The sequence below is a fragment of the Eptatretus burgeri genome, chromosome 12 (genome assembly GCF_056783735.1).
Source record: "Eptatretus burgeri isolate ZD-2024b chromosome 12, Ebu_testis_v1, whole genome shotgun sequence".
NCBI lineage: Eukaryota > Metazoa > Chordata > Myxini > Myxiniformes > Myxinidae > Eptatretus > Eptatretus burgeri.
The window spans coordinates 27416684-27431971 of NC_140972.1; the positions used below are offsets into that span (position 1 = coordinate 27416684).

General features: G+C 40.1%; 1 protein-coding gene across 2 annotated transcripts in view; it reads right to left on the reverse strand.

Moving 5' to 3' along the window:
- LOC147015300 (uncharacterized) overlaps nt 1–15288 on the reverse strand; it is a 69636-nt gene that overhangs the window by 3107 nt on the left and 51241 nt on the right. For both annotated transcript variants that reach the window (XM_085849924.1, XM_085849925.1), the window contains exons 14-17: nt 13005–13196; nt 9952–10158; nt 9597–9761; nt 94–255 (exon numbers count right to left, since the gene is read on the reverse strand). In XM_085849924.1, coding sequence (XP_085706050.1) covers nt 94–255; nt 9597–9761; nt 9952–10158; nt 13005–13196 — 726 coding nt within the window. The remainder of the gene's footprint in view (nt 1–93; nt 256–9596; nt 9762–9951; nt 10159–13004; nt 13197–15288) is intronic.

The window sequence follows — 15288 nt, forward strand, 5'->3', positions numbered from 1 at the left end:
GGGACATAATATGAAAGTATTAAACAGACAGTTAAAAATACTAAGACAGAGAGATACCTATAGATGTAAATAGACAATTGTAATGGTAATTACCAAATGTTGCAATGTCCATATCTGTCAGTTGGCAGTTTTCAAAGCCCAGCATTTGCAGATTGCACAAAGTGAGTTGTTGGACAAACATGGGGAAGCAGTCGCTCAAATTGTTCTCAGACAAATCCAGTTGGTCGAGATTGAGCATGTTCGGAAGGACGGTAGCTGAGAAAACATCCACAGAATGCAGATATCGACACAGTAATTCAAACAAGGACCGTGATAATACTGTACGAGTACGACGCAAAGAGCCGATTCTTGATGAACACATATAATCAGTGATGTTTTTCATACATTCATTAATAAACTCTTTACAAGTGCGATACTACAAAATTATATGTGAAAACCATTTCACAAGATTGCACAAAAGTCAAATAAATAAATAATAATTCCTGGTCCACATTTGAGTTTCAATGTCTTAATTTTAGTTTTTGTACAGGATCCAAGGCTCATGGAAAAAAACACAAAGGTGGGGAGGTGGGCGCGAGAGGAGCTCCCGAAAACAGACTCGACACTGGTCATATACACTTGTGTACACGTACTATTTAAATAATTATTATAAACGAAGCCCCAATTTAACCGCTAAATATCCATAACGATGTATTTCACATTCAAGGAGAAAAAATAAATCAGTTTCTGGTTAAATCAATTTGACTTTGTTGAACTGTACTTATGGCTGCTTGGGGATGACGCAGAACACTCGCAACTCGACTGTGACATCATATATCATATATCATATATCATATATCTCTCTCTCTCTCTCTCTCTCTCTCTCTCTCTCTCTCTCTCTCTCTCTCTCTCTCTCTCTCTCTCTCTCTCTCTCTCTCTCTCTCTCTCTCTCTCTCTCTCTCTCTCTCTCTCTCTCTCTCTCTCTCTCTCTCTCTCTCTCTCTCTCTCTCTCTCTCTCTCTCTCTCTCTCTCTCTCTCTCTCTCTCTCTCTCTCTCTCTCTCTCTCTCTCTCTCTCTCTCTCTCTCTCTCTCTCTCTCTCTCTCTCTCTCTCTCTCTCTCTCTCTCTCTCTCTCTCTATATATATATATATATATATATATATATATATATATATATATATATATATATATATATATATATATATATATATATATATTAAAGGCCTTGGAATGGGTCAGCCAGGGTCAAAATCAAACCACTGACCACCTCGACTCAAAGTGGACACTCGGACTATTATGTTACAGAGTCTGGTAATATATTTTTGAAAAATAAAACTCCTTAAATTTTTTTGAATGAACACAAATGTATACAAGCCATCTACAGTAGCTGAATAATAATAATAATAATAACTAGAACTGCCACTTTATAACTGCTGGCAGTGATGACCGGGTACCCAGAAGTGTCCGCCTTTGACACAACTGATACAACATGAGACTTAAATCATAGTCGCAAAGTTTCGCATTTTTCGGATAAGCGGTGCCAGAGAAAACATTATTTAATAGTGATACAAACACAGGCCTGCTTCGAGAGGGAGCGGAACAGACGAGTTACGAACCGGGCAGCACAAAGCATTCAATTTCGTTATTACTGGCTTCCAGATTCAAATAATTAAATAATTCTGGCTCCCAAACCGCGTGACCGATCAGGTTGAAATTTTAAACTTTTATTTCACATGTCACCTGAATTATAAATCTGAAGTTTCGCATATATAGAGGCAGCGGTTCCAGAGTAAACATTAATTAATATTTATCCTTCAATCCAAGATGGCGGCCAAACCATGTGACTTGTGATGTCATAATTTGCACCACGTGTGCAAACAGGATGGTGGATGATAACTGCAAATTTTCGCTTCTCCAGGTTAAGCAGTTCCCGAGAAAACATTATTTAATATTTTTCTTAAAACCAACATGGCTGCCAAACCTTGGGCCCGATCGCGTTGAAATTTCAAACCCTCATTCCGCATGAGCGTTCCACCATAAACTTGATGTTTCACATTTATTGATGCAGTAGTTCCAGAATAAACATTAATTAATATTTTTCCTTCAATCCAATATGGCTGCCAAACGTTGCATTGTACCTCAAAAGGGGGTGGGAACTTTTTATTCGTCATGGAGACGCGGTCATAGTGGTCGAGTTACGCCTGGATCTGTTCAGCCGTTTCAGAGAAAAAGACGTTTGAAGATATTGTTTTTCAATCCAAGATGGCTGACGAACCATGTGACCTATGACATCAGAAATTTATATTCTGCTTCCAACTGGGAATTGGAACACGTTTGTGAAGTTTCGTGTGAATCGGTAAAGGTGCGTTTTTCTATCCAAGATGGCCGCCAAACCATGTGACGTTTGACGTCATAATTTTTACCATGCGTGCATACTGCCCTCTCAATGATAATTACAAATTTTCGATTCGTTTGGTTAAGCGGTTCCAGAGAAAACATTATTTAATATTTTTCTTAAATCCAAGATGGCGGCCAAACCATGTGACTTATCAATTCGAAATTAACAAACTTATATCGCCTTCCTGTCTCGAATATACTTCTGAAATCTGCCCTTCATCCGACCAGCGCTTCTGGAGAAGAAGATGTTTGAAGGTTTTAGGGTTTTTTCAAGATGGCCGCCAAACCATGTGACCGATCAAGAACAAATTAACAAACTTGAGAAAGGACCTCATGGGGAATATATGTGTGAAGTTTCGTCTTCATCTGTATTGCCCTTCTGGAGAAGAAGATTTTTAAAATTTATTCATTTTCAATCCAAGATGGCTGCCGAACCTTGTGACCTATGATATCATAAATTTAAATTCTGCTTTCCATCGTCGACCCGAACAAGTGTGTGAAGTTTCGTGTAAATCGGATAAAGTCCATTTTTCTATCCAAGATGGCCGCCAAACCATGTTACTTCTGAGGTAAAAAATTTTTACCATGTATGCAGACTTGAGGGAGGAAGGCACTTGCAAATTTTCGCTTCGATGGCTTATGAAATACCAGAGAAAACATTATTTAATATTTTTCTTAAATCCAAGATGGCGGCCAAACCATGTGACCTATCACTTCAAAATTAACAAACTTGCATCGCATACATGTCACGAATATAGTTCTGAAATCTCGCCTTAATTGGACCAGCGCTTCTGGAGAAGAAGATGTTTGAAGGTTTTAGGGTTTTTTCAAGATGGCCGCCAAACCATGTGACGTACCAACAACAAATTAACAAACTTGAAAGAGGACCTCAGTGGGAATATACCTGTGAAGTTTCGCCTCAATCTGCATAGCCGTTCTGGAGAAGAAGATTTTAAAAAAAAAAATTTTCAAAACAAGATGGCGGCCGAATTACGTCACCGATGACGTCAAAAAATTTTTTTTCTACAATGAATTTTGGTGTAGATCACGCTCAAGAAATTTCAAATTTTTCCCATGTGGCGTTCTACTTGACGAATTTTCACCGGGATACCTCTTCACCGATGACGTCACGAAAAATCACACGTGTTCCCGAGAGGGAGCTTGTTAAAATGTATGAAGCGAAAAAATTTTTACCCTGGAAGATTTCAGAGATACAGAGGTCCAAAGTTTATCGTTTTTTTCAAGATGGCGCCCGCACCACGTGACCAATGACGTCATAATTATAACGTGATTGTGCTATCAAAAAAGATACATACTACGGTGAAAATTTCGTGTCGATCGGACTTTGCGTTCCTGAGAAAATGATTTTTAAAGTGAAAACAGGGCGCAAAATGCGGAAAAATAATAATAATAACTAGAACTGCCACTTTATAACTGCTGGCAGTGATGACCGGTTACCCAGAAGTGTCCGCCTTTGACACAACTGATACAACATGAGACTTAAATCATAGTCGCAAAGTTTCGCATTTTTCGGATAAGCGGTGCCAGAGAAAACATTATTTAATAGTGATACAAACACAGGCCTGCTTCGAGAGGGAGCGGAACAGACGAGTTACGAACCGGGCAGCACAAAGCATTCAATTTCGTTATTACTGGCTTCCAGATTCAAATAATTAAATAATTCTGGCTCCCAAACCGCGTGACCGATCAGGTTGAAATTTTAAACTTTTATTTCACATGTCACCTGAATTATAAATCTGAAGTTTCGCATATATAGAGGCAGCGGTTCCAGAGTAAACATTAATTAATATTTATCCTTCAATCCAAGATGGCGGCCAAACCATGTGACTTGTGATGTCATAATTTGCACCACGTGTGCAAACAGGATGGTGGATGATAACTGCAAATTTTCGCTTCTCCAGGTTAAGCAGTTCCCGAGAAAACATTATTTAATATTTTTCTTAAAACCAACATGGCTGCCAAACCTTGGGCCCGATCGCGTTGAAATTTCAAACCCTCATTCCGCATGAGCGTTCCACCATAAACTTGATGTTTCACATTTATTGATGCAGTAGTTCCAGAATAAACATTAATTAATATTTTTCCTTCAATCCAATATGGCTGCCAAACGTTGCATTGTACCTCAAAAGGGGGTGGGAACTTTTTATTCGTCATGGAGACGCGGTCATAGTGGTCGAGTTACGCCTGGATCTGTTCAGCCGTTTCAGAGAAAAAGACGTTTGAAGATATTGTTTTTCAATCCAAGATGGCTGACGAACCATGTGACCTATGACATCAGAAATTTATATTCTGCTTCCAACTGGGAATTGGAACACGTTTGTGAAGTTTCGTGTGAATCGGTAAAGGTGCGTTTTTCTATCCAAGATGGCCGTTAAAACCATGTGACGTTTGACGTCATAATTTTTACCATGCGTGCATACTGCCCTCTCAATGATAATTACAAATTTTCGATTCGTTTGGTTAAGCGGTTCCAGAGAAAACATTATTTAATATTTTTCTTAAATCCAAGATGGCGGCCAAACCATGTGACTTATCAATTCGAAATTAACAAACTTATATCGCCTTCCTGTCTCGAATATACTTCTGAAATCTGCCCTTCATCCGACCAGCGCTTCTGGAGAAGAAGATGTTTGAAGGTTTTAGGGTTTTTTCAAGATGGCCGCCAAACCATGTGACCGATCAAGAACAAATTAACAAACTTGAGAAAGGACCTCATGGGGAATATATGTGTGAAGTTTCGTCTTCATCTGTATTGCCCTTCTGGAGAAGAAGATTTTTAAAATTTATTCATTTTCAATCCAAGATGGCTGCCGAACCTTGTGACCTATGATATCATAAATTTAAATTCTGCTTTCCATCGTCGACCCGAACAAGTGTGTGAAGTTTCGTGTAAATCGGATAAAGTCCATTTTTCTATCCAAGATGGCCGCCAAACCATGTTACTTCTGAGGTAAAAATTTTTTACCATGTATGCAGACTTGAGGGAGGAAGGCACTTGCAAATTTTCGCTTCGATGGCTTATGAAATACCAGAGAAAACATTATTTAATATTTTTCTTAAATCCAAGATGGCGGCCAAACCATGTGACCTATCACTTCAAAATTAACAAACTTGCATCGCATACATGTCACGAATATAGTTCTGAAATCTCGCCTTAATTGGACCAGCGCTTCTGGAGAAGAAGATGTTTGAAGGTTTTAGGGTTTTTTCAAGATGGCCGCCAAACCATGTGATGTACCAACAACAAATTAACAAACTTGAAAGAGGACCTCAGTGGGAATATACCTGTGAAGTTTCGCCTCAATCTGCACAGCCGTTCTGGAGAAGAAGATTTTTTAAAAAAAAATTTTCAAAACAAGATGGCGGCCGAATTACGTCACCGATGACGTCAAAAAAATTTTTTCTACGATGAATTTTGGTGTAGATCACGCTCAAGAAATTTCAAATTTTTCCCATGTGGCGTTCTACTTGACGAATTTTCACCGGGATACCTCTTCACCGATGACGTCACGAAAAATCACACGTGTTCCCGAGAGGGAGCTTGTTAAAATGTATGAAGCGAAAAAATTTTTACCCTGGAAGATTTCAGAGATACAGAGGTCCAAAGTTTATCGTTTTTTTCAAGATGGCGCCCGCACCACGTGACCAATGACGTCATAATTATAACGTGATTGTGCTATCAAAAAAGATACATACTACGGTGAAAATTTCGTGTCAATCGGACTTTGCGTTCCTGAGAAAATGATTTTTAAAGTGAAAACAGGGCGCAAAATGCCGGCGGAAAAATAATAATAATAATAAATAATAAACATAAGAAAAACAATAGGGTACCCTGTACTCACAGGGTACCCTAATAAATAATAAACATAAGAAAAACAATAGGGTACCCTGTACTCACAGGGTACCCTAATAATAATAATAATAATAATAATAATAATAATAATAAAAAACCTATTCATTGATTGGATACTGTGAAGTGTGACTATTTTGGTTTAGCGTTTGTGGCAAAATTGGATGGAGGGTTTTATCCCTACCAGATACTCCTTCGGCATTTACTGTAGCTTTAGATGGATGGTTGGCTTTGGCATATAACAGTCTGTTTGCATTAAAAATGAAATTTAAAGAAAAATGCAGTCTCCTGCGATGAAGCTGAGTCTATGGGCTGATCACTTTGCCACCGCAGACGAATCAGTAGTCTCTCTGTCGTCTACCACCTCCTTGCTGGCATGGGGTGAAACTGCAGAACTTTTGAAAAAAAACAGAAAGTAACGAGCAAAACGACTCCTTACTAGTTGGGTCCAAGGCCATGCCCCCCCCCCCCATAAAATTTGAAAAAGTGATGTCAAAATATGCATTTTGGGAGTGATCCTGTCAAAATTATAACAAAAAAACAAAACAACAATGCAAATTAAAGTGATATTTGTGGAAGAATTTATTTCACCTGTACATCTACTGCTGGGAAGATTATTTTCAGTTAGTAGAGCATTTTGTTATCATAAATAAATTTTGCAGGACTTTTAATACAAGTGTTTTCTAAATAGAGGGTAGGGATGTCACGCGTCACATAATGGAGCAGTTTACCGGAACCACCCTCGCTCCAGTGTAAACCAGAGCATTCACTACCCCTTTAAACTCATGCATCATGCAATGGAGCAGTTTACCTGACAGACATTTGATCACAGTAACGAGCTTGCAAGATTTTGTACCCGGCTAATTCCGACAAAAAATAGCTTGTAAAAAAAACAAAAGCTACCACGGGAGTAATTCACATAATCGTGGCCATAATGCGTTGGCATTGAACCTGATCCAGAGGGAATGTGTTAAGAAATTAATCAGCATATCGGATTAGCACCTCAATTCCGGATAATTGCGACTTGCTTTTATAGGCGCCCTACATATACAGGGAAAAAAACACAGTTCGTAAAGTTTTTTTTGTGTACCTTGTAAACGAAAACACATAAGAAAATGTGCATGTGTGATTAATTTGTTACTTACGAAATCTAAAGATTTCATAAGTATATTGATGACTTCCGTCATCTGTTTGTGTGTTTGGTTGTTTGTTTGTAGGCACGATAACTCGAGAACGGAAGAAGCTACCAATGTCAAATTACACCACGTGATTCAGGAGGTTGATGGCTAGTGCTGATTAGATTTTGGTCAAAATCGGTCAAAGGTCAAGGTCACAGTGAGGTCAAACATTCGATTTTTGATGGTTTGGTACAGAATCATCGTAGAAACTTCTGGTTTGCGTCGCTACCTTCTCTAGAGACAGCTTATATTAGACATAGTGAGAGGTCAAGTTGACGATTTCGTAAGTACCAGTCTATGACTGCTTGTTTATAAATTGGCGCCTCTTCATATGAACTTTTCTCGAGCATTACTTGGTTCCTCCTAAGAACACAAGGGGGGTACAGCATGCACACGAGATTGCTTTTGAAGGTGCCTCATTTTCTATTGTTTGGCATTTTCTACAAGCCATATAATGTCCCTTCTTTTCTTGTTTGCCACATGGCACATTCCCTCCATCCATCGGGACCACACTCTGTACAGAGCGTTGGTGCTGTCTAAGCAGTCCTCTTGGCTATTGGGCACAATCCTGGACGGGTCGCCCCTCCGACACAGACATACCATGTAAAGGGCCTTTTTACGCCCCTGGCATTTTTCTCAAGATGAAAGTTAAATCTTCAACGTTTTGTGAAATATTACATACACAAGCCAAGTTACGGAGATGGTTGCCATGGCAAAATAATTCAGTTAGTAATGCCGTGATCTAATAAGGTTGAGATAATGTCATGAGGAATAGATATCTGCAAAATGAAAGCAAAATGTTCAACTGTTTTTGAAATATCACGTACACAAAAGTACGTGGACAGATGATCCGTCAGAGCTCATTTTATTGTCCCCCGTCTCCGACCTTGTCGGAGGGGCGGGAGACCAAAAAAAATACAAAAGGATAATGTAAACGCTGTCAAACCTTGATAGCAATCGTCATCTCAGGCAGGAAGTCTAATTCTTGCTTTTTAGCACATTCTGCAGTCTTTTTGAAAAATATCACTTATTCAAGATATCTATTATACACTATAATTTATACTACAACTCCTTTAACAGCCTCAATTATTCTCACAATCTTGTTGGGTCGGCCAGGGAACGTTTTTGGCCCAAATATTTCATGATTCGGCCGGCCAGGCCTGACATCCGGCTGAAGGTGGTACGAGTTTGTAATTTGACCACATTGCCAGTGATAACTCATCTACACTTCACGAAAGACACTGTGGGATCCTTACTTTCCACCAACAACCAGTGCTGGCAGACGTGTCATTAAGCCTTCCCACTTAACATCTTTCCGATGGAGAGCACACATTCTAAATGTCTGTTGTTGGTTGCCAAACTATGACTTTTTTGTATACATAGTCAAGGCTTGTGGAAGAGCCAGAACACGAAACAGATCAGGACGTAACACGATAAAATGAACTTGGACAACAATGGGGTAGGGAGGTCAACAGGATGGATACAGAAGGAAACTTCTTTCTCCCCCACCCAATTCTCCCTAGCCTCCTCCTCTCTCCCCATCCCTTCTCCCTCTGTCCCCTCCTCTCTCACTCCCTATTTCCCCTCCTCTCTCTCCCTCCCCTCCATCCTCCTCCTCTCTCTCCCCCACTCCCCTGTTTCTCCCCCCCCAACTCCCATGCTCCTCCCCCCTCTCCCCCACTCAGACTGGGTGGCTTGTCATTGACTTCCCAAAACTAGTTCAGGCAGGAATTTGTAATTTGGCCACGGTGCTGGAGATAACTCGCTCACTCTTCGTGAAGGACACCGTGGGGATCCAAATGTCCATTAACTAATGTCAGAAGACAGGACGCCCAGTTTAACACGTAGGAACGACACAAAAATTGGCGATTCACTCTGCCTGTGAAACACCAGAATGAAATTTTATAGCTGGATTGAGAATCAAACCCAGGCTAGACAGCTTCGAGGCAAGTGTGGGTACCTCGGGGTCATCCTGTCAGAGGTTGTATCTTAATGCACTTAAACAAACTGCGATTCCATGTTGTATGCCTATGTTAAAAATGGAATTTGGTAAGAACTTGGCCAATAAAAATACCATCCCAGTACAATTTCCTTAGTGAGCTGCTAAAGGGATTACTTTGACAAGACAAGACAATGGATTGTGATTGTTGCGAATTAGGTTGTTTTCTCACCAAGAGCTTGAATATCGCTTCTGTGAATCTGGCAACCCGAAAGGATAAGGCAGTGCAAATGGGGCAAGCTGGACAGGTCCCGCATCAGAGGTGAAAAAACACCAGCCAGAGAGTTCCAGGATAGGTCGAGTTTTTGGAGTTTTTGGAAAGAAGAAATTGAGGAGACTGGAGGAGGGGGAGGACAAGGAGGCAGAGGAGGAGGAGGGGCGGGGGGAGGGGGAGGCGTTGGAGGAATAAATGAGATAAGGATGAACAGTAAATGTCCGCAGCACATTGAAGATACATAACTGCTATTTCACAATGAACTTGTATGTATGAAACAGTGCCGGAGAATAATGATGATGGACTTGCTTACCCAATGATGCGAGCTGAGATGTATGAAGTTGGCAACAGGAAAAGTTCAAAGTTTTTAAGTTTTGTAGCTTTGACAAACAATTCAACCCTTTTACTTCCATGTTGTCCTCATTTTGCTCTCCAGCTTGGTCTGGGATTCCTCTACCAGAACATCTAGTGCCAGACAAATCCAGTTCTTCAAGATTGGACAATGCTGAGAGGTCAGACACTGGGAGAAAGTCAGACAATTAGATTGACATGGTTGACAGCCCATTAACTGGGGTTAGTTTGAACAACTTTTCAAAAAATATTTTTGTTATTCATGGTCAAATGGAGAATTATTTATTTTTCATTCTATATTCAGTGTAATGTACACATACATTATGCGATGACGTTTAAATTGGTAAAAGTTTTGCTTCAGTACATGTTCCCATGATTTCTGAGTAAAGTTCAGAGTTACCCTGGCAGGGTTCTTAAAAGAAAACAATGGAAATTTAAACATGTAAAATAATTCCCACTTGGGAAAATATTACTAACTCGTGGACATACCAGTTAAGGAAGGGTGATCAGATGATTGGAATTTGATATGATGGAAGGTACATAGAACGATGACGATGCCATTAAAAATGGAACAAATGCAGACAACAATATATGACAGTTGAACTTGAAATATCACCACCACCAACTCTCCTCCCCCCCTCCCCCCCCCACCCCAGGAATGTGGTGATGTCTCGTGATCCAACAGAACAAATGCTTTGACAAAAATCCACCCTCAACTGGGCTGAATAGAATTAAAGTCAGAAGTAAATTTATAATGCCGTAAACAGAATTGTCAGACATTAATTATTCCGACAAAGTTTTGTGATGAGACCTGAAGTGGTGAGAGAGGAGACAGCAATTGTGATACATCGAGGAATATATGGACACTGTCATAATATATGTATGTATGTGTGTATGTGTATATGTATATATATATATATATATATATATATATATATATATATATATATATATATATATATATATATATATATATATATATATATATATATATATATATCCAAATGTATGGAGTGTGGCGATCACTCCCCCGATTTCCATTGGACATCGTCCTACATCAAAGCGTCACCTCCAATCCGGAGACTTCGGCCCAGTGACTCAGTCATACAAAGATGACATGGTCAACATCAGTTAAACATCAAACGGAGCAGCCGATCCGGGTATCGGGCTTATTTACCCTCAGACGGCATACCGATAAATATCTAACCAACGATGACCACATTCGTCGTCGTATCTTACGTACCTCCTGGCTGTTATGATGAGCATCAGCCACAGATTATGTATCACACGGTGAAATCACATAATCCGCAAAGAACAACAGTTCCTCTGCCACCCAGAGGATTGTTCCCGCTAATGCAAACCATTCAACCAGAAGGCACGTGATGTGATCGGCGGGTGAATCGAAATCTCCTGAAGTGATTTAGGGTTAATTAGGGAAAGGGTTTGAATAATTATTAACTCCTGATTTTCTCTGTTAATTCAAATTATTCACATTTTATCTGCATTTTTTTTTTTGCTTCATCACTTTGGAGTAGTTTGTAAAGACCATATGTATTAAGTTTGATTTGAAAACATGAAATAAGCTCAGGTGGCATCAAAATGTGAAAAATTGGGAGGGGGTAAATATTTTTGCAGGCCACTGTTTGCAAGTCCTGAGTTTCCGCTGTGAGTGTTCGATTTTTATGACAAAGTGTCAAACCCCAACATTTAAATATATTACAACTTTAAGCCATATTAATTCAAGATATTACAAATTAATAGAAATGTTTTTTTCTCCGCAATATTTCTTCATGAAAACAGGAGGCTCAGGATACTCCTATCAAAAGATAACATACAAGTAGATAGCAATGAACAGGCTGGACCGAGTAGCAAAATTAACTGGAACAGCACTCCGTAGAGCGCATACCTCCACCAGGCTAAACAGTTTGCATTTTGTATCCCACCGATAGGCCAGATCTGGATTCGGACCTGAACCAAAATTTAATCATTTCATCCTTGTTAACTACCCAACTCATCCATAACTTTTTGAAATCTCACACCATATATCATTTTTGGCCCTATTTCTCAATTTTGAAGAATCACCTAAAAAAAAAAAATCTCATATCTGTAATCGGATCCAGATCTTCACCAAAATCGAATCAATTCGGCCTTGTCACAATACTCAACCAGTTCACCAAGTTTCGTCTGAATCCGCACACAACTTTTTGAGATGTCATGCTCGGATCCAAACAGACGAACAAACAGGGGTGAAAACATAGCCTCCGTCCAGCTTCGGTAGAAGAGGCAACAAACAATGCAATTGTTTTGGAAGTCACATTATTACTGTCCAATGACTTCCAATGTCCAATGAGTAGCTTCAGGAAGGAAACAAGTGGTGATGTAATCAGGTCCAGGTAAGTAACGTCCAAGTCTCAGTTTAAGATGCTGAGCCATTCCAAAAAAACAACTTTACAGTTTATTATACTGTATTTGTGCTTGTATCGCAATGTGATCCCTACCTGCAGTACTTTCTCCCCCAATAACCGTCCCTTACCCAACCCTGTTACATGCAGATTACTGCGTTTTCTCCCATTCCCTCTCTCCTCTTTTTCTGTTCACTCCCTTGCTTGCTACGTCCACCTGCGGCCCCACTACACCACTGTCAGTACATTGCTGCTTTGTCCTACTTTGTCCTCTTCTATGAACCCAGGTTTTGTATAAAAAGAATGATCAAGAAAAAGGAGGAGAAGTTCCACTTCATGGAAAGGATAAACAAAAATCATATCCATATTCAGATAATATGGCTGCTGTAACCCTCCCAACCGCACACATCCTCCCACCTTCCCATACTGTTCCAAAATGATTTGTCCTTAGATACAAAGCTAATAACATCATACATGTCGATGCTGGCACTTCTGAAATTATACTTGGAGATTCTGCCAATATTGGCCAAATGTCACACTCTTGGTACAATCTCATTCATTGAAGCAAAATAAAAAGCAGTTGGTGTGATAAAACAGTGCAAAGAAATCTTACTAAGGCCATCAAGACCACGGGGACCAAGGATCATTTCTCGCAGACTGAGAGAATTGACAGTAGGAAGTGCCTTGAGGTGATCTGCAAGTCCGGTGTCTCCCAGGGTGAGTTGCGTCAGGGTAATGTGGGACAAAGCTGGATGCTGGCGAACCGCTGAGAGCAAGGGTTCAGCATCCGAAAAGGGACTCTGAGCTGATGGGAGAAAATGATGGAAAGAGGAAAGACATCAGAGCACGAGTGAAGATCTTGATCAAGAAATCTTCTTAAAAAGAGGTTAAAGTTCATCAAAGAGTTTAATAGGAAGAGCATTGCAGATAAATCATTGATGAAGAGAGGCATTAATAACTTGAGTGACAAGCAAGTTCGAGCAGAAAGAAATAGTTAAAGTAGAAATGGTCATTAAAAAGATAAAAAATGCAGTTTTCAGAGTGAAGAAGAGTGAGTAGGAAGAATTAAAATTGGAATGAAAGAGTGAGGGCGAACTGACGGATGGAACTTTAAGGCCCAGTCACACCTTGACGTTTTAGCCAGCGATGGCAACGTATTAAAATGTATCTAAAACGCTGGCTTACGTTGAACTTTTGATGTTTTTTTTAAAGATTCGGACGTATTCATAGCGACTTGGTCTTATGTATAACGCATTAGTAACGGACACAGAACGTTTTGTTGTGTTATAGATAACTTATACCAACGAATGCTGAACCTGTTGTCAGCCTACACAACCGATGCCCAACGATAGTCTAACTCAGGCATAGCGCGTTGCACGCATCGCCGACGATGTCGTGACGTAGCCTATTAAAAGGCTGACGCACAACGATTCGAATCATAACTGCCGTAGAAATGGAAGTGTCAACATCGCGGTCACACCTTGGCGATCTTGCCAGCGTATGCCGACCTAAGAAAAATGTGTCTAAAACGTTGGGGCACGTCAAATACGGTATGAGTAAGTTTGGTATACGTGAGTAGAACGCTAAAGTACGCTATCATACGTCGTAGTAAGTAGAGTACGTCAAGAAATTTTAAACATGTTCAAAATTTTACGACGTACTTGGCGTATGACACACGTTCCGCATGCGATGGGGATAAGTTGTACACACGATATGCGGACGCTTACACACGTCCACAAAGGCTACTTATAAGCTACTCATAAGTCGAAACACGTCGCGGTAATGTCTTTTTTACGCAAAACTTATTTCTAACTTACGTTTGACGTGCTTTGAACCAATTCTTTACGTAGTCCCAACACACATTGACGTATGTAGACGTATTCCAATGTCGTCTTCCAGTCGACAAAAAAAAATAAATGAACGTGTTTCTAACTTACAACTGCCATATAAAGACGTGTTCCCAGCGGTTTTGGGAATTGGTATATAAAAATGCTGCTCATAAAGGGGGAACCCAACAGTGTTTTCGAGTCCTTTTTGAGTCGATGTCCATGTCAGCAGTAACAGTATCAGTATCCGTATTAGTATTAGTATTAGTAGTAGTTTGTTCATGTTGGCAGTAGTAGGTGAGTGTGAGGGGGAGGGTGTGGGTTATGATGGATCCTCCTTGCGTCCGCGTGTCCACGGGTAGGAGACATCTTTGCACCATTGTTCGAAGTTCTTAGCGGCTAATTTTTTATGGGGCTTTTTCAACAATGAGCTATGGCTTGTTTTTATGATTTAGGTCTATTCATAACGGGTTGGACAATTGCACAATGAACTAACAATGTGCATAGAGCACTTCGATAACTTATAGATACGATATACCAACGAATAATTATCGTGAAGCCGGCGTTCATAAACTATGCCCAACGATAGCCTAACTTATCCATATCGTGCGGCAGTTTATCTTTGCCGGTGACGTGGGGTTTGCTATTCATAGGCTGCCACTCAACGATTTAAATGGCTGCATCTCCACTATTGAAAGTAGACGCTTGCGCTCAACAATTGGATTTTTTTTTACACTCAACGACTTTTAAACGGTACCACTCAGCTATTTTCATTGTTTACAATGAACGATTTAAATTGCTGTCACTCGCCTTTGTTTTTTGACACTGGGGTTTGGAAATTTGACGCGTTTCTTCTGAACATGTTAAAACGCTCAAACTCGACTATTTTAAATAGACGCTGCCGATGGACAATTGGAATCATAGCCAAGCGAGACATCGAAGTGTGAACATCCTCGTCATGCCGAAGAAAAGTTTGAAGAATGCTGCAAATAAGTGTCCTGGCCATGGCCGTGGCCGTGGACGCTGACGCAAGGACGATCCATTATACCGACGTCTTTCAGCCTATGAGTA